This window comes from Podarcis liolepis (genome assembly GCF_965112155.1).
Source record: "Podarcis liolepis genome assembly, chromosome: 2".
NCBI lineage: Eukaryota > Metazoa > Chordata > Lepidosauria > Squamata > Lacertidae > Podarcis > Podarcis liolepis.
Window position 1 is genome coordinate 104,063,920 of NC_139555.1, and position 26,343 is coordinate 104,090,262.

Sequence of the window (26,343 nt, forward strand, 5' to 3'; positions counted from 1 at the left end):
CTTTGGCAGGCAAAATGCTACTTTTGTTTAATGGCCCACTGTAATGTCAGCTTCTTGGAAACACCAACTGTGTTAGTCAAGGAGAAAAGATTCCAAGTCTCACTTCTCAGGGTAATGCCCCTTTCTCTGGAAAGTAACCTGAGAGCTTCAGTTTGCTGTTAAAGGAGAACTGGGACGGCTGTTTCAGAAAGCACTATTGCAAAGGGCTTTATGACAGCATCCACACGCCCTTTTCAGCCTCCAGAGACTGAAACAGAAGCATGGGGAGTTGTCTTAAAGGCCTTAGCAAAAATGGTATTTGAAGCAGTCCCAGGCTTCTCCTTTAAGAGAGCAGGCAGGTACTGGTGGTGGGGGAGAGAAGGCTCCTTTCTCCTCTCTTGTCACCCACCTACCCACTTGCTTAAACCAGAACTGTTTCAAAGAGTGCTTTTGCAAAGAGCTTTAACACCGATGAGTAGGGGTGAAATTCTGCTGCCTTGGCTGTTTCCTGCTGGGAACATGGTATGCAGCGAATGCAGGACTAAACCCTGACCTCCCACCCATAAACTGACCAGTGATGTCAGCTGGTGGGCAGGTGGGTGTGGTTTGGGGGGAGATGGCCTTGCAGGCAAAATTGGACCTATTCTTGGGTCAGGACCAGCCTGTGGGATGACGGTTCTCCATCCCTAGTATACAGGATATCAGTGGAGGGACAGGGACTACTGGAAACATGAAAATAAACTAAAAATTAACGGACTGCATTCAAGAAGTTCATTGACAAAGTTGTGCAACAAGATATTAAGGGGACCGACTTCCAATTTAAGTTAAATCAAATAAAATGGTCTTGATTTTTGTCCAGTGGTGGTGTATCGCCTCTCAGCGGGGAAGTCCTTTTCCCTTTCTTTCTCTTCTTACAAATAATGAGGAAGATGCTCTATCATAGCACTGTTTGCACTAGGCAATGAGGAGTACCACAGCCCTGGCTACTTATTTTGGTTGCAGCTTTTTTTTTAAGTAAGAAAAACTGTGAAATAGTCTGTTGCTTCATCTGATGTGGTAATTCCACTCTCTCCAATATGGTAATTCACTCCCTCCAACGTTAGAATTTCGCCTTTGAGGGCTACTTTTGCTTCACCCTCCTGAAGGCATGAAAAAATCACTGTCCAATTACTTTAGTTTAGCGCTAATTTAAATAGTGGCTTCAGGCAACACAGCATATAGCGCTGAGTTACCCAGCAACACCCTACGCTGTGGCCAAAACCCTTCAGTATTGTTCAGTCACAAATCAGCTCTGTTCAGCCAAGGTCCCCTGAAAAATTAATTAATAGCTTCCTCTTTGTAGCTTCTTGCCATTCTGTTGCTTCCTGTTCAGTATGACTGTGAGGAATAATGATTAAGTACCTCTTAATTAATAAGCTCCTCCACTGCAGTAGAGCTTTGACTACATCATCTTCCATTTCCCCTTTTTCTTAGGTAGCTAAAACAATATAATTTTGCTACAAAAGAAAGAAAACAAAATGTAATAAAAGAAAGCCAGCCGTTAAAGCTTCTCCCTGCAGTGAACAGAACCTGACTAATTAAGGAGCAATTAGTCACTTATCGCCCAGTTATGCTGAACAGGAAACAATTAAAGGAGCAGAAACCAAGCTTTTAATTAAAGAAAAGTCTGCCCTACAAAACGTCAGCATGAGAGACAAAGGATGAAATGGTGAAAACGGCAATGATCAATTGGGCTATAGATGTGGGCCACAATATGGAGTTAGATTTGTGGGGGAATCTGTAGGAAAAGAGGATTAAAATTCACGGCGTGCTGTGTCTCTTAAGGAAAATTATTGGAAAATGATTTACAGATCGTACCTGTTGCCAAATGAATTAGCGAAAATGTCAGAATCAGGTAAATATTGGAAGTGTAAAGGTACAAATGGAACCTTTTGTCACATGTGGTGGACCTGTAGAGTACTTACCGGTAAATAATATTGGGAAATGATATATAATGAATTGAAAAAAATATTTCAGAAGACCTTTCCAAAGAGGCCTTCCTGTTAGGAATAATGAGGTCCGAGGTACCAAGTAAACAAACAAACTTGTTTATGTATGCCACTACAGCAGCGAGAATACTATATGCACCAAAACGGAGAGAGGAGATCGTACCTACGAAGGAGGAGTGGCAGATGAAATGGAATACGCAGAATTAGCAAGAAGAGGAAAGATTTAATGAGGAATGGAAGCCGTTTGTAGACTACCTAAAATACCATTGTAGAAACGTTAGAACTTTAGTCGGTTTGGAGTAAGCTCAGCAGATATAGCTTATAATGAGAAGAATTTGAATGTTTAAATAGTTAGGAAAGATAGAATATGCAGCAGGAATGGGAAACTTTAGGGAGCCATGGAAGGATGGAGTAGAATTTTGGATTGATGTAATGTATCTATTGTTTCTTCTCTAGTTCTGTATTTTGTACTCTTATGAATTCATAAATAAATAAAACAGTCAGCAGTGCTTTGATACTGGACAGACTGGGTCACAATTACATTTTGTTGTGGGAGAAACATGGAAGGAAAGCATACATTGTGGGAAGAGCTGTAGCTCGGGGATAGAACAGTTGCTTTGCATGCAGAAGGTACCAGGTTCAATGCCCGGCTTCCTCAGGAAGGACTGGGGAGAAAGCTGCCAGTCAGTGTAGACCAGGCATCCCCAACCTTCGGCCCTCCAGATGTTTTGGACTACAATTCCCATCATCCCTGACTTCTGGTCCTGTTAGCTAATAATAATAATAATAAATGTTTATTTATACCCCGCCCGTCCCGGTTCAAAAACCAAGCTCAGGGCGGCTAACAACAAATTTAAAACACTTAAATATAAAAGCAGCATAAAATACAGTATAAAAACATGAATAATAATAAAATTCAAAAATCAATTTATAAATTTATATATAATTTATAAATTTATATATAATTTATAAATTTATATATTTATAAATTTATATATTTATAATTTATAATTTATAATTTATATATTTATATATTTATAATTTATAAATTTATATATTTATAATTTATAAATTTATATATAATTTATAAATTTATATATAATTTATAAAATTTATTTATATATAATATATAAAATTTATTGATTTATAAATAAATCAATTTATAAAAATCAATCAATCAATAAGCATTAGATAATCCTCAGGGCTAGCTGGCTGAATTGGTCCTACTTGGGCCAGCGAGGAGACCAGGGGAGAATTAGCTGTGGTGTCTCAGAGCGGGTGATCTTCATAAAAGGGGAGGGGAGGGAAGGGAAATAAAAGATCAGGCTGAATTCAAATTAAAGGCCAGGCGGAATAGCATTGCCTAACAGGCCCGATGGAAGGAGGTTAAATCCTGAAGGGCCCTAGTCAAATGGGACAGAGCATTCCACCAGGTCGGAGCCATCACCGAAAATGCCCTGGCCCTGGTGGAGGATAGTCCAGAACACTTGGATGTGCACATGTGCTGAGAGAAGTGCATTGGCCGCCAATCAGCTATTGGGCCATGTTCCGGGCCTTGTTGCTAACAAATAAAAGGCCCTTAACAGCTTTGGGACCAGGTTACCTGAAAGATTACCTGCCCCTGTATTGACCTGCATCAATCTGTATTAGTCTGACTCTCCTTGTCAGATCTTCTTTCCCTAGCAGAGATCGTTCACATTTTAAAATGCTTCCCATCCCACCCCCACTTCTCCTCCAGTTGCCATGGAGTCTAAAACATTACCAAATACCCCAAACAGATTGTAAATGATTGCCAGTGTGACTAATCTAATTCTGTCAGATGTGGTCTTAAGACTAGTTTGAACTGCAATGGGCTTGGCCATTTATCGGCATAGAGATCAGCATCGCCAGCTGCCCTGATTTTGCTCTTATGAGACAGGTCTGTAACAAGAAGGCGTTGCTGCCATCTTGGTCCAAGAGACCATGATCATTGATATATCTGTTATTGGACTTAACATTCATTGGTGGAAAGGATGGTAGGGCTGTTATATTAGGAAATAAGGGACTCAGCTATACAGCTGCAAATGAAACGTTTTGAATGCGTCATAAAGTGCAGTATACAATTGTGACACCAGATGGCGAATGTGAGCTATAGCAAATTCAATGATTTTTTCAAAACGGTTTTTTTTTTAAAGCATTTTCACAATGTTTTTAATGTGCGTGTAGATTCCACCCAAAACTGCAGAATGCTTTGTACTCTGAAAAGTGCTGTAGCAGGAATAACGTTGCTCCTTTTGAAAAGCAAAAGTGAATGAGGGAACAACGAGGTTTTCAAGTTTGTCGGTAAGTGATCAGAAGAGGGGAAATCAGAGAAAGAGGAAAATAATCAAGCAGAGATTGGACGCAGCTTCCCTTTTCTTTGTTGGGCGTTCCTACTTCATGCTTTGCAAGATCGTCTGCATTCTAAAGCTAAACGTTGCATTTTATCAGCCCAAAGGTCGTGTGCTGAAGCTTATTATGTTTGCAAGCTTGAACCGTCACTGAAATCAGTGAAGCTGCCTTCAAGGGAGTTGTGCATAGGATTACAGCCATGTTGATCCTAATAAATGGGGTATTATTATGTACTGCTACTCTTTGGTGTATGTGTGTACATATACATACAGTACACCAACAGAGCTGGGGGAATTTCTGGACTCTCCTTGGGGACGTCATAATGAACTTCTGCACTTAAAAATGCCCCACTACTCCATGGCCTAATGACATTGCCTTGTGGTTAAGGGCAGAAGCTATCAGGAGGAAGTTCCGGATCCAGGTGTAAGATTCAAAATGTTGACGACTACAAAAAAATGCCAAGATCCTAGTTATTGAGTGCTACGTGTCCTGTTAGCTTTGCCACGTCAATATTCAGAAACTGTTCCCTTTGTTTCCAAAGAGAACCTTCCTTACGAAGCTCGTGCTTCTGCAAGGTGAGGTCCAGCAAAAACCTGCTATACCTCTCCTTTTTGTAAATATTTGTCTGAAACTCACTCGGCTTGTTGAAGTATGTTCATGCTTCAGTCACTCAGAGCTCTGCACTGATCCATACAATCTTTCTGGCAATCCTTCAGAGCTGTCTCCGGGTCAAGATTCTGCTCTCCGTCAAGCCAGGCACCTGGTAATGTTTGCAAGTGCACCATGTTCTGCGTGCTGCTTAGTCCCGGCCCTACTATCGGGCAGGATGAGGTGGCCACCTCAGGCAGCAGGTGTTGGGGAGCAGGGCAGTGTTGAGGGTGTTGGGGGACAGGTCTGTGTTTTCCACACAGACTGTCTGCACCCCCTCTAAGCCAGCCTTCTGCCCTCAGGTATGGCAGGAGATATTCTGTTCTGCTACCAGCATTGAAATAAGATTCAACCGGCCGTCCAGTCAGCTTCGGTACATGGAATAGGAGGAAGGGTGCCATCTTGCCTTTTGCCACAGGCGGCAAAATGTCTTGAGCCAGCTCTGGTCCTGCTACACAAGACAAAAGCCACTATTATTCTCATAGGCCGAGGTGGGAAACTTCTTTAGTCCAGCAAGCCTGATCCTTATCTGCCCCACCCCACCCCCTACAGGCCAGCTCTGGCAAATGGGCAGGACAAGCCACCTGTCAATCACTTGATGTCATCACGATATTGGCAGGTGGTTTGTCCCATCAAAGCCCCTTGCTCGGCTCTTCCCAAGTGCCTGGCAGTGCCTTGGTTTTCGGGCACTTATGAACCATAGCGCAAGGAGATTTGCCAGCCATCTGTTAGATGTTTGGGAAGCAGCATGCAAAGAGCATAGGAGTTGCTTTCAGCAAGTGTTGAAAAGTGCGCACTCTTTCACACAAGCCCTTGGACATGTGTAGAGACGGCTTGTGCCTGCACTCAGTGTAACATGTGAACAAGCCTTTCGTTTCCGTTTTTGGCCAGAGCAAGGAGGACCCCAGTCTTGAGATACCTTCCTGTCCACTCATTGCCATCGATTTCTTTGGTTTCGAACATTCTGGGATGTCGGCAAATTAATTCAGCCTCTCTTTGCGAATTAATGTGAGGAGCTCAGGGGTTACGTAAGAGTGAGAGGGATGAATAACAACCAGAGGCTGTTCCTTTCTCCTGACAGATTGCCCAGGAACTGGCGTCTCCCTGCTCCTCTCATTTTACACTCAAATATCCAAGTGGGAACACTTGTTTGTCACAAAGGCCGAGGGATCGCAAAACAAAAGGCTCTCCAGCTTCTCATTTTCCTTTACTTTAGAGGGCAAATTAAATAGATTTTCAAGGTTGTTTCTTTCTTCCGCTGCCTCCAATGTTTCAAAAAATTCATTTCAATGTGACAAGTGGAGAGTTTTTGGGGGGAGTCAACAACCATTGGACATCAAAGCAAGTGTATGACTTCAGCAAGAGCATTTTATTTGGCAAAGGGACTTTCATAAACCAGAGAGGCAGTGTGGTGTAGTGATTAGTGCATCAGACTCTGACTGGCAGAAACTTGGTCCAGATCCCTACTCAGCCATGAAGCTCACTGAGAGACTTTGGGCCTATCACACATCTCAACCCAACCTACCTCAGGGTGGGCATGAGGATGAAAGTGAGGGGGAGAGACTTAGGAACATATTCTGAGTCAGACCTTATTCTGAGTCAGACTCTGCCTTATGCTGAGTCCACCTACCCCAGTATTGTCTACACTGGCTGGCAGAGGCTCCGCAGGGTTTCAGACAGGTGTTTCTCCAAACCCCACCTGGAGATGCCAAGGACTAGACCTGGGACCTTTTGCTGATGCTCTGACCATGTTTGTCACCTTTTCCTTGGAACAAAGGTGGGATATAAATGTTTTAACCACATACAGTGGTACCTCGGGTTAAGTTCCGGAGGTCCGTTCTGAACCTGAAACTGTTCTTAACCTGAGGCACCACTTCAGCTAACGGGGCCTCCTGCCGCCGCGCCGCCGGAGCACAATTTCTGTTCTCATCCTGAAGCTAAGTTCTTAACCCGAGGTACTATTTCTGGGTTAGCGGAGTCTGTAACCTGAAGCGTCTGTAACCCGAGGTACCACTGTATCGATATGGCAACGAACAGGCTCTAGGTTCTTCCCTGGTTTTGTAGCAGCTCCTCTGAGGCAAGAAAGTGGGACTGAGCTGCTTGATCTCACTGCACCCATGATGGAAACATCCTTCCCTTAGAATCATAGTTGGAAGCGACTCTGAGGATCATCTAGTCCAAACCTCTGCAGTGCAGGAATATGCAGCTGTCCTTTATGGGGAATTGAACCAGCGACCTTGGCATTATCAGCACCACACTCTAACCATCCAGGACCATTGCTGGCAACTTGGTACAGTGGTGCCCCGCAAGACGAATGCCTCGCAAGACGGAAAACCTGCTAGACGAAAGGGTTTTCCGTTTTGGAGGTGCTTCGCAAAACGAATTTCCTATGGGCTTGCTTCGCAAGACGAAAATGTCTTGCGAGTTCCTGCAGGGTTTTTTTCCTCCCCCCCCCCCTTTTCCCCAAGCCGCTAAGCCGCTTATCAGCTGATCCTAAGCCGCTAAGCCGCTTATCAGCTGATCCGCTAAGCCGCTAAACCGTTTATCAGCTGATCCGCTAAGCCCGCTAAGCCGCTAATAGCGCTAATCTGCTAAGCCGCTAATAGGGTTGCTTCGCAAGACAAAAAAACCGCAAGACGAAGAGACTCGCGGAACGGATTCTTTTCGTCTTGCGAGGCACCACTGTAGTCATTTTGCAATCATTATCAAAACTTGTGGGGTGGGTCAATCTTATGGCCATGTTACAGATGAGAAACTCAGGCTGGAGATAACAATGTAATGCAGAAAGCAAGGTCTTGTGAATAATAATAATAATTTATTATTTATACCTCACCCATCTGGCTGGGTTTCCCCAGTCACTCTGGGAGGCTCCCAACAGAGTATTAAAAACACGATAAAACATCAAACTTTAAAAACTTCCCTATACAGGGCTGCCTTCAGATGTCTTCTAAAAGTCAGGTAGTTGTTTATTTCCTTGACATCTGATGGGAGGGCGTTCCACAGGGCGGGTGCCACCACCAAGTAAGTCCTCTGCCTCGTTCCCGGTAACTTCGCTTCTCACAGTGAGGGAACTGCCAGAAGGCCCTTGGCCCTGGATCTCAGTGCCTGGGCAGAACAATGGCGATGGTGACACTCCTTCAGGTATACTGGGCTGAGGCCATTTAGGGCAGGCTTCCTCAAACTCGGCCCTCCAGATGTTTTTGGCCTACAACTCCCATGATCCCTAGCTAGCAGGACCAGTGGTCAGGGATGATGGGAATTGTAGTCTCGAAACATCTGAAGGGCCGAGTTTGAGGAAGCCTGGTTTAGGGCTTTAAAGGTCAGCACCAACATTTTGAATTGTGCTCAGAAACATACTGGGAGCCAATGTAGGTCTTTCAGGACCGGTCTCGTTCAAGGATCTCCTATGTCATGGCCCCTCAGCTCTCCCTCCACTACCTGGCTTGTAGTATTGCCATATAGCCTGCAAGGAAGCTTCCAGGTGACCTGTTCATTGAACATTCATCCTGAACTGTTTTGGCAGGGAGTTCAGATGAAGTTGGCTATTCAGTGAGCATCCATTCTGACTTGCTGGGGATGTTAGACACCGCTGCACCAAAGCAAGTTCATTTCCCCATCGCTTTGCTTATCGCAAAAATGAAACAAAACCCAGCCTTTTGGGGAAATTAGTTTGCTGGGCAAAACCTCCCAGTCAACCCAAATTTGCTGGCATGTGACTGAACCCCACCTGAAAATAGTGACAGTCTGGATTCTGGAATCACCCCAAGATTCTTGCTTCCAAAGCTGTGGAAGAAGCATTTAAAAACCACACACACTGTTTCTGAAAAGTTGTACAAAGGAATGAGCTGTTCCAACAAGGATCATTCCTAGATGTGGAGCTGCACTTTCCTGAGTACAGCAGGTGTTTCTTGTATCGTAAGAGGCCAGGGTGAGCCGCAGGTCTGTGTCTCAACAACGGTGGTCAAGCTCGACAAAACTAGTCAGCCTCTCTTTCCCTGCTAGCCGAATGGGGTTTGCGACTGCTGCAAAACAATTTGGTGCACAGAGCGGCTGGATCCGCTACCCTGCAGTGTTTAATTGCAGCATTGAACTTTTCGCCCCAATTATGCTGATGTAATCAGTTGTGATCTGTTTTTCTCCCCTTCCCTTGACCCCCCTGCCCCACCCCGGTGAGACGCTAGCCCAGTTAGCATGCGATGTAGTAGGAAGCCGCTTCAACACTGTGAATTCTGTTTTTTTTACCTATATGGGTTTTATCAGGTCGTAATTCACTTAACGCTGCCCTGCTTCTTCTTCTCTGATCTCACTCTGACATTTCCAACGTTTGGTACAAGCATGCCCGGCAATATCACTATGGCATGCAGGGCGTAGACAGTCACAGAAGTGGGGGAATGGGGCAGAAAGGTGGGGGGAAATGGAGTTCGAGCTGAATATTTTAGGCAGCACAGCCCAATGGTCAAGGATGAAGGGAGTCGTTGGGGCTGCCATGCATCCGGATTTTTCCAGACATTGCCGGGATGTCAGAGGCGGAAGTGACATCCGGGGAAATTTCTGGAAAGCTCAACAATTTTGGGATATTTTAAGCTCAGCAATTCTGGGTTCTTACTAATGAAGAGCTCAACAACTTTCAGGGTGTCCTGGTTTTTTACTTTTTGAAAGATGGCAGCCCTAGGAGTTGTAGCCCCAGCATTTGCAGGCTACCATGTCGTTGCCTACCTTGCTGGAGGGTCAGTCAAAGGACTTCCTCATGCATTGAGGAAGGGAGTGGCGCTGAGCCTGCCAGACCCACTCCCGCAGCACCCACATTGCCAACCAGCTCTAGGGATATGGGGCCCAGTACAGTGGCCTTCGGAAGCACGTTACCTCTGACAGTGGAACATAGCCATCATGGCTAGTAGCCACGGATAAATCTCTTCTATGCAAGGGGGAATCCTGGACCAATCAGGATTCCCATACCCTTGTATGGGGGGGGGGTGGAGCTCTATGCAAAGGGATGGTTGGTGAGCAATGTGGCTCATGTGTGCAATGCCGGGATACACAGCAATTATATATCACACACAGGGAGAGAGGAGAGAGGGAGCTTTTTTCCCAGCCAGAACTCAGTTCTGGCACCTCTCAGGTGGACGCCATTGCCATTATAAGAGAACAAGGGAGGCGTTCGTAGTGAGTTTCGGCACATTCTTTCAAGAGATGAGGGGATCTGTGTGGAACTCTCCACACACAGAGTCAGAACATGAGTCAGTCCTCCAAAAGCTTAGAGAGCTCAGCTCAAATGCCGCGTAAGAGGTCCAGCGCAAACTGCTTACAGTGGTACCTCAGGTTAAGAACTTAATTCGTTCCGGAGGTCCGTTCTGAACCTGAAACTGTTCTTAACCTGAAGCACCACTTTAGCTAATGGGGCCTCCTGCTGCTGCCGCGCCGCTGCTGCGCGATTTCTGTTCTCATCCTGAAGCAAAGTTCTTAACCCAAAGTACTATTTCTGGGTTAGCAGAGTCTGTAACCTGAAGCATCTGTAACCTGAAGCGTCTGTAACCCGAGATACCACTGTACTTACTGTCATGGAATGACATTGCTCAAGTAGTCTTTGTAATCCGGAAGGGCACAGACTTGAGATGATTCATATATACAGTATATATCTGGAAGATATGGCCTGTCGGCTACGCAAATAAAGTCTATTGATTGATTGATATCTGGAAGAAGAAATAATAATAATAACCCAGAGGCTTTCTTTCTTTCTCTCCTCCCCCTCTTTCCCCCTCTCTCCTAGCATCTATGTATACTGAAATACAGAGAGAGAGGCCAGATATTGGGAATATCATGACTCATCCAGATTACATTGACGGAAACCCTGACCTTATCAAACCTAAAAAGCTGCTCAACCCTGTAAGAGCCTCGAAAAGCCATCAAGAACTTCACAGGGAGCTGCTTATGAATCACAAGAGGTGAGGAAAAAGATCCATCGCAGCGGTTTACTGCACCCTAACCTCAAAGTGAGTAGAATTATGAACTAGGAAGAAGAAGCAGGTCTCGTGTCTATGCCCAGTTGTACCGCTGACCTGCATAGTTTATTCCACTTGTGAAAACTGGAATATGCCATGTCCTTCCACATCCCAGACTATGGATTTTTTTTCCTGTCAGGCCTTTGGCCTGTGGGCTGGGGGTTGGGGGGGGGATAGATTTTAAGAGTCTTTCTTAGAGCCTTATTTTTTTGTAAAAAAAATAATTGCAGAATAGAGGCCAGGAGTCATAATAAAGGGCAGGGATTGGTGTGAAGCAAATAGATCCTTCCCTCCAATTAGCCTGAGTCTCATTGGGAAATGGCACCATTTGTAGCTTTTTTCCCCACAAGCCGCGAGGACTATGAAGTTGCTCTGTTGAATGAAAAAGAAAGCTGACATTTTAAGCACAGAAGCCTCCACACACCCACATCCGTGCTAGAACAGAGCTATACAGAGGTACCTCTGGTTAAGAACTTAATTCGTTCTGGAGGTCCGTTCTTAACCTGAAACTGTTCTTAACCTGAGGTACCACTTTAGCTAATGGGGCCTCCCGCTGCTGCCGCACCATCACCATCGCAATTTCTGTTCTCATCCTGAGGTAAAGTTCTTAACCTGAGGTACTATTTCCAGGTTAGCGGAGTCTGTAACCTGAAGCGTTTGTAATCCGAGGTACCACTGTATAGTCATTTTGAGCAGTAGTGATTAGGGTAGTAGACCATAGCTGAGCAGTAGGGCATGTGCTTTATAATGTTTATATGAAGAAATTCCCTGGCGCCCCCGCTTTAAAGGATCAGGTAGCAAGTGGCTCCTCCACAGACCCTGGTCTGCCCCTGCTAGTCATGGAGCAAGATGGGGAAATAGATGCACCTGCCAGGATTCTGATAATCCATGCCAGATTCTGGAATTATAGCCCTGGAATCAATGTGAATGTCTCCATAACTATTCCAATTAGCACAGGTGGGCCTTTCCTTTTAAAATTTATCCATCCTTACTCTTTCGTCTGTCCCCCCCTTTTAACATTCACCTGCTGGTTCAATGCACTGCAATGTCCACAGCTCTTTTGTTTCTCTTTAAAAAATAAATAAATCATTATTTAAAATCACCAAGTCTGAGTGGACATGCAGTCCTACACCAGAGAAGCCTGCACACAATTCAGGTCACGTTTCGTAATCTCGCCTTGGGTTCTTGCAGCGTCAATAGAGCCAGAAGAACGTCAGCTCCCGCCCGAGATTTCCCCAAACTCTCCGAAGAGGTACATATATTTATAGATGAAAGGAAGACAGGGTTGCTTGCAAAGGTCCTCCTAGATAAAAGGAAGCAGAAGAGCTGGTAAATATCCTGTCCGCTTCCAAGCCACATCCGCTAGCATTGTTTGTTTTATGAAGCATGAATCTTGTTTGAAAAGGGCAGGCAGGGGGCAGTTAGGCTATGGAGTGAGCTGTTCAGATTGGATAATTAGCATATGTATTTATTCATGCATTCGTCCATTTATAAATTTTTATTCAACCTTTCAGGGCAAAAAAACAACAACACCCTCCCTAGCTGGCTTAGAACAAGGACAATCATTTGTGGTGGGTGGCTAGAAAAGAGCTGTAGCTCAGAGGTAGTGAGTCTGCTTTGAATGCAGAAGATTCCTGGTTCAGTCCCTGACATTCCTGCCTAAAACTCTGGAGAGCTTCTGCCAGTCAATGTAGGCAGTATTGAGCGAAATGATCAGGACCGTCTTACCCATAGGCACTAGGGGTGCTGGGCACCCGGGCACCGGGCTCTCAGGGCATAGCTGTCAACTTACAGATTTGGAAATAAGGGACCAGCAGCCTCGAAACTAAGGGATCAGCAGCCAAAATAAGGGATTTTCCAAGCACAGGTATGTTCAACTTCTGAGCCTCCAAGCCAAAGGCAGAAAGCCCAGCCAGCAGCCAAACGAAGCCTCAAGTTCCCACAGCGCAGCAACCCAGCAAAGGGGATGCAGCAAGGAAAACCACCGTCACCTCTCCGCTGGGAAGCGCTGAGCAAAGGCGAGTCCCCAGGCAACGAGGCCGATTTGATCGGCACAAGGCATGCAAGCTCCACCACCCCCCAGTCGTTCTTAGACTCCTTATTGGGTGAGCAACGCAGCCAAGCAACACAGTTGGAGCCTCCCTCCTCCCTGGCCGGCAGGGAGGGAGGGAGAGGAGCTGCTTCCTTTGAAACCCAGGAAATTTAAGGGACATCATCAATAAGGGACAGCAGCAGGACATGGCGCTGGGATAAGGGACTTTCCCGCCAAATAAGGGACAGTTGACAGCTATGTCTCAGGGGCACCAGGCTGTGTGTCCAGGGCAAAAGTTGAGTCCAGGGAAGAGCCCGCCCGTCAGTTGGGGCACCGTGGTAGGCTCAAACTCTGCACCATGTGTTCGGGGGCGACCAAGCCAGCGAGATGGTGAGGCGGCCAGCCAGCTCCTCCCTCCTGCGCGCCTGGGACTGGGCAACCGGGGGGGGGGTGCCAGGTGGATCTTTGCACCCCGGCACCGCATATACTTAAGACAGCCCTGTAGATGATGGACCAATGGCCTGGCTCAATTTAAGGCAGCTTCCTATGTTCCTCTGTAGATACAATTAAGACAGCCCCCAAAACCAGATAATAATGGCAGCAGCTAATAACCAGCATGCTTACCTGTGGAGCCGGGAGCACCTTTTTTTCCATGCTGTGTGTATCCTGCCTGCTTCCATCTGACAAGATTAGGATCCGCAACAGAATTCATCATCTTCACAATCTTAATACCTACCTGTGCTGGAAGCGTATTGGTTTGAATACCAGTTTAATTGTCGCAACATCTTCAAAACGGTCTCAGGCCTGAAGCATGTTTAGTGCCCATCTAAATACAGCAGAGATCTTGAAGATCTGTGGTTGCCTCAGCAGGCAACATACCAGATCTGAAGGAATCTGCAGATCTGAAGGAATCTGATTCCTATCTCCAAGTTGAAAATCCAAGGCAAGTTATTGAGTACTTAGGAGTACTTACTACAGTACTTAGGAGCAGATTTTTGCTCTCCTCTTCTGTGGGTCTTCAGCACTTGCTTTTAGCTCTACAGTGGTACCTTGGTTCTCAAACTTAATCTGTTCCGGAAGTCCGTTCCAAAACCAAAGCGTTCTAAAACCAAGGCACGCTTTCCCATAGAAAGTAATGCAAAATGGATTAATCCGTTCCAGACTTTTAAAAACAACCCCTAAAACAGCAATTTAACATGAATTTTACTATCTAATGAGACCATTGATCCATAAAATGAAAGCACTAATCAATGTGCTGTACTATAAAATAAGTAAGATAGTACTGTAGATGAAAATTACAGGTTTTTTTCCCTTGCCTGTACTGATCATAGTCATTGTTTGGATGGGGTTTTTTTATCCATTTCCACAGACACACAATCAATCAAACGGTAGCTGAACTGGGTTCCACACAGTCACAAAAACAAATTAACCGGAAAAGCCTCAAAAACAAAAATGCAAAATAAATAGCAAAAACAAAAGCACCAAACTTAATCCGTTCCGGAAATTCGTTTGACGTCCAAAATGTTCAAAAACCAAGGCACAGCTTCTGATTGGTGCAGATGCCCAACAGCCGCATCGGACGTTCAGCTTCCAAAAAATGTTTGAAAACCGGAACACTTACTTCCGAATTTTTGGTGTTTGAAAACCAAGGTATATATTTATTTCACAAGCTTGGACATAGAAGGGGGCCTCTCTAAGAATCCCATCTACACTATACTTTAAAAACCGTATCATACCTCTTTATCCAGTCAGGGCTTCCTCCGAAGAATCCTGGCATCTGTCGTTTATTAAGGGTGCTGTGAGTTTGCCTGTTTGCCTCACAGAGTTGCAGTGGTTTAACAGTCAACTCATCTTCCTAGGGAACAAACCACAATCCCCAGGGTTAGTTGTGGAGTGGGGAGGAGGCATGAATATAGGGTGCAGATGTTGCCTTATACAGAGAGACCCTCCAGTCCAGACATGATTGACCATGTTCTCCAAGCTCTCTGCCAATTCATTTGATGGTTGTTGTTGTTAAAAACAGTCAAGATCTTGATAAGCTGCAAGGGACGTCATCTGAGCAGGGTGACCAATAGGTCAAAGAATGTAAACAGTAGCATTAGAGCAAAAAACCCATTCAAACACACCACACTGACTAAGGCCACATATCCGCACCATGCAGTTATAGCACTCTTATGCCACATTAACAGCCACTGAATCCTGACCCAACTTTGCTCAAGTCAGTATGATGGGCAATGGCCACTGCTTACAGTACTGAACTTAAGAGCAGATCAATTTGTGCAGGAAGTATTTGCAGCAAAAACTGCCAGAGGCATTCTGGTGTAAGATTATTGGTTGAATTACTCCCCCTGCTGGTAGATGGTAAAGTGGCTGAGATTTATTATTATTTTTTAAGTTGGTCAAACTTGGAAATGTCGTGCTTAATTAAAACATTTTCTTTTTACACTTTTCCCATACAATTTTAAGGGTGCACCCAGTTGATCACAGAGATTAGCGGGGCAGGGGATAATTTTGGATAAAGCTTTTGCGCTGATGCGTGATTTGTCATACATAAAGTTGCCTCACTGATCAAATATTCTCAAATATTTTCCATTGTGATGAAGTGGGACCTCCAGGAGTCTGTAACTTTCCTTTTCCCATTCATTCATTTCTTATATTTCTATGCCGCTTTTCACTCTCATGAGTCACAAAGCGGCTTACATACGATAAATAACCACATAGCAGAACATCGCAGTTGCAACACAGATGATATACAAATTACCAAGTCATCAATAAAGTGACCACCTCCTATAAAACATTATCAAAACAACTTTAAAAATATAGATAACAGCCCAACCACGAGAAAAGCCATATTATAAAGTTCACAAAGTGCTTAAAATACACAAAACAGCACAGTGGTACCTCGGGTTAAGAACTTAATTCGTTCCAGAGGTCCGTTCTTAACCTCAAACTGTTCTTAACCTGAGGTACCACTTTAGCTAATGGGGCCTCCTGCTGCTGCCGTGCCTCCACCACGTGATTTCTGTTCTCAAACTGAGGTAAAGTTCTTAACCTGAGGTATTATTTCTGGGTTAGCGGAGTCTGTAACCTGAAGCATCTGTAACCCGAGGTACCACTGTATTAACAACAATATTAATAAACAAGCAAGCAAAAAACAAACTAAGCACTGCTGAATTCACGCTCTCTCTCTCCCTCTCTCCCCACCTCCCCATGACTCATAGTCTTCCACTCAGTTCATCAAAAAAACCACATTCACATTATGGTCATGGTAGCAACTTTCTTCCGAAATCTCTGAGGGCTCTGAGGGCTTTAGGGTGGGGCAAGGCAGGGGGAAAAAGCCCTTGCCTGGTGGCCAGCACAGAGTCTCTTTCCCCTTCCCATCCAGGCTGCAGTTGGGTCATTTTTAGACTCTGAACTTAGCAGTCTTATGGGGTTGGGGAATGCCCTTTAGATGGCCATGTGCATTGCCTTGCTTACTCTAAAAAGTGGCAAGCCAGCCCTCCTTTGTCTTGGAGGTGGGGGCTCCTGCTTATTCCACTTGGTGGGGAAACGGTACCTTCTGTCTTAACCCCCTGCCCTGCCAGCAACCACAAATTCCCATCACTTTCTTCCTGGCCAATGGAACTGTTCCTGTGCCCAGTCAGCCTGAACTGGTTACTCAGGAAGACTCCACCTGACACCTCCTCTCATATCCTTGGCTGAGAGGAAGGCACAGCACATGGTTGACCACACCACTAACCCGCTACCATTCCTCCCCCCTCTTTTTTTTTAGGGTGGCCAAATTGTAAAAAGGACAGGTTTTTGTAGCACCTTTAAGCAACGCCTGTTGAAATTCTAAGACACAGATAGATAAGTCGCCTCTCGTCATCTTCGATTTCAGACCGCGTGCTGCAGAAAAGAAAAAATATATAATAAAACACAGAACTGAACTAAAGTAGCAGGTTGGAGACAGCTGCATAATCAGCAAAGGGAAGAAATGTTTTCTTAAATTTCTGTGTAAATAAAAATGTTTAGGCGGCACCTGAAGGGCATTAGGTGACTCTCTTTATGGAAATGATTCCAGAGCTGGGGCACCTTTGTCCATAATCGCTATACCTAAGTAGTTTTTCAAAAGGCAGTCCTGTACACACCTACCTGGGAGTAAGTCCCATTGAACTCAATGGGATGTCCTTCTTAGCAGTAAACATGTATAGGATTGCAACACAAGGATGCAATTCTTTGCCCACTTTTCTTGTAGCAAGCATCATTGAATTCTGGAGATTACTTTTGAGCAGGGTTGCCCTGTTTGTTTCCCCGCAGGATACAACCATTTGCACTTGGCAGCTCAGCCTTAATTAACCTGCCCCTTTTCCCTCCTCGTTTCACAGAGGCTTGGGAGTCGAGAGCAAACCAGAACTGCAGCGAGTTCTGGAGCATCGGCGGCGGAACCAGCTGATCAGGCAGAGAAAAGAAGAGGAAGAGGCGAAGAAGTTGAAATCTCCCTTCGAGCAAGAGCTCCTGAAGAGGCAACAGAAGCTGGATCAGGTAGGACGCAGTTCTGAAATCTTGTTGCAATAAACCGCATCAGAAGTGCAGAGAAATCCACCCTGTACTTACTCTAAACAATCACATGGCGCTCTTCAGTCTTTTCACAAGCAACTCTGCATTGGTAGGTTAGGGGAAAGATTTGTGGGTTTTTATGTGCAGTGCTGCTGTCGAGCTTCATACCAGAGCAGGTAAACCATCAGCAACTAATGTTTTGTGACCAGAGGGCTGTTTCCATCCTTAGCCATCCCTCTGGGCACCCCAGGCCAGCATTGGGTGTGGCCAAAAGTGGGCGCGACCATGTCACCGTCTCACATGCATGCCCACACCCATGGGCATGTGGCCAACCCATGTCTCCCTCCCCACTCATCAAACGATCGATTAGATCGGTGGCTCCTGAACATTTTTGGTCCCCCACCCCCTTCGTTCCATAAGCTCATCCCCAGTGGCCCCAATCCTACAAGAAGTGCTATTCAGAACAGCAGTCTGCATGACCCACTCAGAAAAAGGCATACACAATAACAATTTAAATCAGTAACAAATAAGTGAGAATTTATGCAGTATCCACTTAAAACGATTTAATTTAACTGATTCAATAAAAATGGATGATTCAGTCCTTTGCACCTCCAGTGCCCCTCTGCCATGCTTTTGACCATGTGTAGGCAAACTAAGGCCCGGGGGCCAGATCCAGCCCAATCGCCTTCTCAATCCAGCCCATGGACGGTCCGGGAATCAGCGTGTTTTTACATGAGTAGAATGTGTTCTGTTATTTAAAATGCATCTCTGGGTTATTTGTGGGGCATAAGAATTCGTTCATTATTATTTTCAAAATATGGTCCAGCTCCCCACAAGGTCTGAGGGACAGTGGACTGCCCCCCCCTCCTCTGCTTAAAAAGTTTGCTGATCCCTGACTTTGACTCTTAGCACCCCACTACCTAATCCCACTGCCCACCCCCTGGAGGCTTGTACCACCCAGATTGGGAACCGCAGAATTAGATCATTTACCGTATTTTTCGCTCTATAACACACACCTGACCATAACACGCACGTAGTTTTTAGAGGAGGAAAATCCGTAGGCATGCCACCCGTAGGCATTCCCTCCGTAACACGCACAGACATTTCCCCTTACTTTCTAGGAGGAAAAAAGTGAGTGTTATGGTGCAAAAAATACGGTATTTTTGTTGGCTTTATTATTATATTTGTACCCCACTTTTTCCTCCAAGGAGCGTAAGGTGGCTTCTTGTGTCCTCCTTACCCCACACTTTAACTGAACGGGCTGCCACGATTGAACTGTGCTTTGCCACCAATCGAATCCATTTTTATTCTTAAACAAGCACCCAGCACTCAGCTCTTTGCCTTGTTGTTGTGCTGGGATGCATGCCAGCCCCTTTTGCAAAAGCAAGGGGAGCAGCCCAGACTCCCAACCAACAGTAGGATAACAACTGATGAGTTTGCCAGGTGACACTTTTCATGGCATGGGAAGATCAGCGTTATCACCTGTGAAGTCCAGTTGTTGTCAGAGCCAATGGCAAGCGGACCCAGCTAATTCTAGTTTTGTGCCTTTGCTGAGACTAAGCAGGAGGAAGCAGAAAGGTCATGCCCCCTGTTACTTTGTTTGTAAGTAAGAGGATTGACAGAGAGGGCAGGCTGGGGTTGGTGTGGCAGGGGGCCCGTTCACTGGAGCAAACCAGCCTTCATTGGCAAAGGGCACCCCTAAACCCCAGTCCTTGACATGACGTTGTGCAATTTACCTTTGCTCAGGACTCGCAGGAATATGCCTCAAGCTTTCACCTGCTGATCTGGATAAACCCTTTTGATCCAGGTTCTGCCGTCCGTAATGGGATTGCAGCCACCAGGCCGCCTAAGCCTCCTGCCCCAGCAGCAGAGCAGCTGCTTTCTATCCTGGCTTTAATCCCCAGATCTTAACACCACTTACAAGCTCTTCAATCCCCTTGAAGTCACTGAGAGCTCTAAGCTTGTAAACACCAGTTCAGGATTTCAAAATTTTTAAACCAGCCTGGCAAAACAGGGAAGGCAACCAAAACATTGCGCGTTGCACTCTTACCAGATAGAGATCTTAATTAAATTTTCGGCAGAGCGCCACACACATCTCTTGAAGGCACAATTAGCAACATGTTGCCATGTTCATCCTTCTTGTTTTCATTAACACAGGCTGCTCCCTTCTCTCACGCTAGCTGGTAATTGCAGACATCGCTTAGTGGATGTTCCATGGCTTGGAAGACGCGTAGCGTGAGCTTAGCTGGAAATCTGCTGTAATTAAGCTCTTTTATTTTTTGTTTTTTTTAAAAAAAACACATACCCCAATACAATTTAAACGAAATACTCTCCTCCTCAAGCATTTAATTAAGAGTTCTTAACTCCTTTTATTTTATTTTAAAGCCTCCTGATTATTATGATTATTAATTACTATTGTCTCAACTCAACCTGATTTCAGCAATTTCCTAATTATTCTGGCTTATTTGCGATTAAAGCTATTTGCTAGACAGGCAAAATACATGATCCGAGCATCCCTTTTTCCCCTCCACTTAAAGCTTTTAGCAGCTGCCTTTCATTAGAAAAAGGGGGGGGAGTGTAGGTGGTGCAACAGCAGGACTTTGAATGGGAGGAGATCAAAATGCATTCTCCCCGTACCTTAGCGGTACAGCATCTGCTATACTTGCAGAAGGTCCAATGGTCAGTCCCTGGCATCTCCAGGTAGGGCAGAGAGAGACCCTAGTCTGACCCCTAGGCTGGAGAGGGGCTGCCAGTGAGCGTATACAGTACTAAGCAAGGTGGACCAATGGGTCTGATTCCGTATAAGGAGACTTCCTATGTTTCCCCCGCTAGAAGTGTGGCAACATTCCAAGGAGGTTTGTGCTGCTAATCAGCCTCCCTTCCCATTCTACATCCTGCCTTTCTCAAACCAGAGAAGGGTATTATTTTGGCATAGGGTGGCAAGGAGGGCCACCCCTGCAAAACCATCCCCCACTCCCCACCAGTGAACCTCCTGTTTGTAGAAACCTCCGACTGGAATGTAGCCAGCTTGTACAGTGGCCCCATGAACCAGAGTCCACCAGGCACTCCTGTCTTCCACTGCCTCCCACAGTTTGGTCAAACTCATGTTGGTAGCTTCGAGAACACTGTCCAACCATATCGTCCTCTGTCGTCCCCTTCTCCTTGTTCCCTCAATCTTTCCCACCATCAGAATCTGTCCTTCCAGTGAGCACTCAGGGCTGATTTCCTTAAAAATGGAGAGGTTTGGTCTTCTTGCAGTCCATGGGACTCTCAAGAGTCTCCTCCAGCACCATAATTCAAAAGCATCAATTCTTCGGCCATCAGCCTTCTTTATGGTCCAGCTCTCACTTCCATACATCACTACTGGAAAAACCATAGCTTTAACTGTACAGTTAATGATGTCTCTGCTTTTTAAGGTATGCTGATCTGCAAATCTTTTCCGGATGAAGAGTGGGATTAAAATACAGTGTTAAGTACTTAAGTACTCGGGTTAAGTACTTAATTCGTTCCGGAGGTCCGTTCTTAACCTGAAACTGTACTTAACCTGAAGCGCCACTTTAGCTAATGGGGCCTCCTGCTGCCGCCGTGCCACCGCTGCACGATTTCTGTTCTCATCCTGAAGCAAAGTTCTTAACCTAAAGCACTATTTCTTGGTTAGCGGAGTCTGTAACCTGAAGCGTATGTAACCTGAAGTGTATGTAAACTGAGGTACCATTGTATCTTTAAACAGATAATAATAGAGAGAGTGCTGGGGGCCTGATGGAGAGACGTGGAGAGCTGCATTTCCGCCACCTCAGCCTGAGGTCTCCTTCCCCTCCCCCCACCTCTCCACACACAAACATATACACAGTTTTTTTCATGTATATATCCTTCCTTTCTTCTCCCATCAGTTGGAGAGGGAGCAAGAGAAGCAAGAAGAAAACGCGCCAGAGTTTATTAAAGTAAAAGAGAACCTGAGGAGGACATCAACGCTAACTGGGGCGGAGAAGGTCGCCTAGCAGATGGGAGCAGCTGAGACCAGAATAGAAGAGGAGGACCTTCTCTGCTCACTTGAATACCTACATGCTGACATCTTCTTATATGGTGGACATTCGCAGTTACGTCTTTGGGGCTGCTTACTGTTTATTAACGCTTGCTCCGGTAGAAACTCCCCAACATGGGCTTTTGCTGTACATCTAGGAAGGAATAACATCGGTGTGGGGGGGGGCTGGGAAAGTTTGTGATGCTATGCTAGTAGAAGCGCTTGGGTGGGGAGTAATAATAATGGCCTGAGCCTTCCTCTCGAGTAAACAGGCAATGTTGATGCCCTATTCCATCCCTTGTTAGCTCTGTGCTTAAACCTTGGAGATGCAACATGTGGGCGATGGTCTATGAAGAATAGGCCGCCATATCAATGCCAGGGCTTAGAGACGCTCAGCAGCAGAAACTAATGGTTGTAATAAATTTCAGGCTCAGTCGAGCTAATATTTGGAGTAGCTTGTTGGAAAACCAGGGAAGGGGGCCAAAAAAAGAAAGAAATGAAAAAGGGAAGAGGCTATCAGCGCCAGCTAACGGCTAGAGCTCACTCAGCTACGCTTTTGTCACTTTCTGCTGTGTCGAAGCAACACCCACCCAGAAAATGCAACCATGTCAATAAGCGTGTGAGTTTCCGTACTTCACTTGAAGTTCGTGAAAGGCTCCCAGGTCAAAGCCCCCACTTGAAACCTCAGAAAGCCACGGCTGGCCTGTGTTGACAGTACTGAGTGATAGACCAATGGTCTGACTCACGATAAGGCAAGCATCCTATGTATTGCACCACTGAGATGGGGCGGGGGAGGGCATGTGGTGTCTCTTTGTGTCTATGAGGATGTATTGGTCCTCTCTTAGATTCAGTCGTAAAATAGCACTCACGTTTCTTTCTGCAACTTAACATGTTACTACAGAAATAGCAGGCCCGGGTTATATCATGCGGTCGGATGCAAAACCTTCTCAACCCTTGTGCTCTGACATGGGGAGCAAGGGTCGTATTCCAGAAGGGGCCTTTAGGAGCTGTGTGGAAGGAATAAGAAACCATGTCTACAAATGTGTTGCTTTCAGAATATGGAGGAAGAAAATGGCGGTCTCAGAGAGACGGGAAGTGGTGGTCTAATAAGAATCACAGCAGCTACATAGAGAGGGCCTGATGGGGCCACACAGAGGCCTGTGAGGACTCAGGTCAATGGCCTAACTCAGGCATGGCCAAACTTGGCCCTCCAGCTGTTTGGGGACTACAGTTCCCATCATCCCTGACCATTGGTCCTGTTAGCTAGGGATGATGGGAGTTGTAGTCCCAAAAAAGCTGGAGGGCAAAGTTTGGCCATGTCTGCCCTGACTAGTCCAGCACCCTGTTCTCACAGTGGGAAACCCTTAGGCAGGACCCGAGTTCAAGAGTGCTCTCCTCTCCTATGGTTTCCCCGCCAGAGATTTTCAGGAGTAGTACTGCCTCAGACCGTGGAGACAGATAGCTATTGTGGCTAGTAGCCTTCACCATGAATCTGCTGGATCCTATTTTAAAAGCTTCTGAGTTAGTGGCTGTTGCCGACTCCCTTGTGAGGGAGCTTCATGGTTTACTGCACTGCGTGAAGAAGGAGCAGTTCTATCGCACATAAAAGTATTTCCCTTATCTTTATTTCTTTGCTTAAAAAAAGTAGGTCCCTTCCAGCTGTCAGATCATAGTTCCTTCCTCCCGCCCCCTCAGTGGTACAATGTGAATTGGGTGGGGAATTCTTCTTAAAGCAAGAAACAAAAGTTGAGAAATATTTCCCCCACGGAAAAATTTGGAATAGTAATGAGAAGTTGGTTCAAAGAGAGCCTCAAAGTGCCTTCACACAGGAAGGCTTGGCTTGGGACCAATTAATCCATAATACAACCTCCTGGTAGATATTAGGAATTTGCATGTGTAAACCCTGGGGTTCGCCATTCCAAATGTTCTGGAACAAGCCAGGGGCACCACGTCTGAAGGCTATGCAGAGATCTTTCTTGGGCAGTGTTTTAACAGCTCCTGGAGATCTTGTACTATATGAGTCAGAATTCAGCCTATACAGAGGTACCGGAAATTGTGCTTCCCAAAATGTCTGTTACTTTTCCTCGAAAGTGCATATTTTTATTATTATTACCCCAAAGACACTCATTCTGTAACCTACTGTGCGATATAAACCTAGTTATATCTGTGCACCTGCTGCATGTATATTATTGCACATGTTCATATTAACAACTTAACTGCCACCATTGCTTTCTTGCGGAGAGAACATTTTATCAAGAGGAAAAAAACAGAACAAAACCTGAATTGATGAGTAATTGTATATTTTGCTAGATATTCTATGAATGAAAACAGCCGGCAGCCAAAATAAACTGATTTCATTTTTCTAAGGAACGGATGATCTTTTAAAACTACAACTTCAGGCTTAATCAAGGCGGGTGCTTCAACTTTCGTGGTCTTCCCTCCAGGTGACCACCTTTTCATTAAGAGTTGCACACTGGGATCTCCTCCCAGGACCCATCTAGGGAGAAAGAAAGCATAGAGAGGGAGACCAGGAGCCACATTCCTATCTGGGCAATGTTCTGCTGGCGGTGGACACAATCAGAGAAGAAAGTGGACAGAGCAAAAATGTAACTTTTATCTTCATAATAGTTGGCTAGTTTCTATACAGGAGGGCCCCCTGTGCCCCTCACAGAGCTGCAATTACTGGAGTGGTTTAACAATCAATGCATCTTCAAGAGGAAATCTGAGAACTGCAGCCTCTGTGAGGGAAAGAGGGGCTCCTAACCAACGACAGCTTAACAAACTACAGCTCCCAGAATTCTGTGCGGAAAAGCCACAATTTTTTAAAAGTAATAGTAGTAATTATTATTATTATTATTATCATTATTATTATTATTATCATTATCATTATCATTATTTTTATTTTATTTATACCCCGCCCATCTGGCTGGGTTTCCCCAGCCACTCTGGGCGGCTTCCAACAGAATATTAAAATACAATAGTCTATTAAACATTAAAAGCTTCCCTAAACAGGGCTGCCTTCAGATGCCTTCTAAAAGTCTGGTAGTTGTTGTTCTCTTTGACATCTGGTGGGAGGGCGTTCCACAGGGCGGGTGCCACTACCAAGAAGACCCTCTGCCTGGCTCCCTGTAACTTGGATTCTCGCAGTGAGGGAACCACCAGAAGGCCCTCAGCACTGGACTTCAGTGTCCGGGCTGAACGATGGGGGTGGAGACGCTCCTTCAGGTGTACTGGACTGAGGTCGTTTAGGGCTTTAAAGGTCAGCACCAACACTTTGAATTGTGCTCGGAAAGTGGCTTTCAATGTGTGGTATAAAAGCAGCCTTTGTCTAATTCCCTTTCTGTTTCTGTGTGTGAGGCAGAAAGAGAGGCTGCATCTACACAGCTTTTTTATAAAAAAAGCTCTGAAAATGCTCTGGAGAAAACCATTTTAAAGCTCGCAATGGAAAATTTCATAGAGTTCTTATTTCAGCTCTACAGCACCATCTGGTGTCAAAATGTTAAAACGCATTTATAACTTCTTTTTCTTTTACTAATGTAGCTTGAGCTTGAGTCCAAAGATCATTCCTCGAGGGAACCCATATACTGTCATTGGAAAGATGCTAAACCCAGGCAAACAGCTGCCCTCATTACTCTGGTCAGGTATATTAGCCTCTAGTGACTTATGGGTCAGGTTCAGGTCAGCAACATTGTGAAGCTACTTCCAAGGCCCCAGCCCTGCAAAGAATTCATCTGCCATCTTCGCTATTTCGGTGGAAATCGTGAAATCGTATTAGAGCGCTTCACAATCCAAGGATGTATAATGCAGCCAGCTGTCTGGAACAGCCAGCTGGATAAAAGAGCGCCTGGGTGCTTCCACCTTGCTTTTCAGAAGCCAGATAGGATACAAATGCATTAATAATGATGGTGGTGATATTTAGAATCTTTGAATGATGCAGAATCTCAAAAGGAGAATAAGGTCGTGAGATTCAGTTCCCCATTATTAATTTTGGGAGGGCAAATCCTTTGATGTGTCTCGCCCGTTCGTTGTTCACAATATTCCCCCTGTGGCTGAGATACTTACCGTATTTTTTGCTCTATAAGACTCACTTTTTCCCTCCTAAAAAGTAAGGGGAAATGTGTGTGTGTCTTATGGGGCAAATGCAGGCTGCGCAGCTATCCCAGAAGCCAGAACAGCAAGAGGGATCGCTGCTTTCGCTGCGCAGCGATCCCTCTTGCTGTTCTGGCTTCTGAGATTCAGAATATTTTTCTTCTTGTTTTCCTCCTCCAAAAACTAGGTGCGTCTTGTGGTCTGGTGCGTCTTATAGAGCAAAAAATACGGTGATTAATGGGGTCCCATGAACACCTGGGAGTGTTGGCGATCCTTGCTCCATCCGGCCTCATTTCATAACAGCCATTTGGCAAGGATGCCAATTATCCTTAGAACACCTTGTGTTGGCAAAGAAGACAAAAGCAAATCCTGCCCTGGACATCCCCAGGCAAGCCTGCCCTGTGTATGAGTTGCATATCGATGCCCACAGCCCAAGCCCTCCCACTTCAACCCACCTTCACCTGAGCAGGTAAATGAACCACGAGGAAGCTAGTTTAGCACAGCATCCAAACCCAGGATCATGGTTTGTTTTGCACTCTTGCACCAAGGAAAAGTTCTAGTGTCGCTGCTGCCAGAACTGCTTCGGGTCTACTGTCTTCTAGTGGCTATAGCAAGTGCAGCTGTAAGTTAATGTTAAGTTGTGGGTGAACATATCAGAGGACACAGCGATTCTTCAAA

General features: G+C 45.4%; 1 protein-coding gene and 3 long non-coding RNA genes across 5 annotated transcripts in view; 2 read left to right on the forward strand and 2 right to left on the reverse strand.

Annotated features, from left to right (window-relative positions):
- FAM107A (family with sequence similarity 107 member A) overlaps positions 1-23,942 on the forward strand; it is a 33,114-nt gene extending 9,172 nt beyond the window's left edge. The window contains exons 2-5 of one of the 2 annotated variants that reach the window (XR_014523132.1): positions 10,753-10,927; positions 17,384-17,540; positions 21,446-22,748; positions 22,886-23,942. Coding sequence is in view for 1 of the 2 variants with exons in the window: in XM_083493581.1 (XP_083349707.1) it covers positions 10,753-10,927; positions 17,384-17,540; positions 21,446-21,553 (440 nt within the window). In the remaining variant the exon portion in view is untranslated. Of the gene's footprint in view, positions 1-10,752; positions 10,928-17,383; positions 17,541-21,445 lie in introns of both variants that reach the window. The other variant, XM_083493581.1, reaches the window with a different exon arrangement.
- Positions 1-26,343, reverse strand: part of LOC310702212 — a 610,091-nt gene that overhangs the window by 540,779 nt on the left and 42,969 nt on the right. The gene's annotated exons all lie outside the window — the stretch shown is intronic.
- Positions 1-26,343, forward strand: part of LOC310702171 — a 93,169-nt gene that overhangs the window by 27,426 nt on the left and 39,400 nt on the right. The window lies entirely within an intron of this gene.
- LOC310702104 lies at positions 7,006-20,764 on the reverse strand. The gene is made up of 4 exons (XR_014523239.1): positions 19,292-20,764; positions 12,161-16,904; positions 7,666-10,621; positions 7,006-7,271 (listed from the first exon to the last, which is right to left on the reverse strand). It is a non-coding gene; the product is annotated as an uncharacterized lncRNA (long non-coding RNA).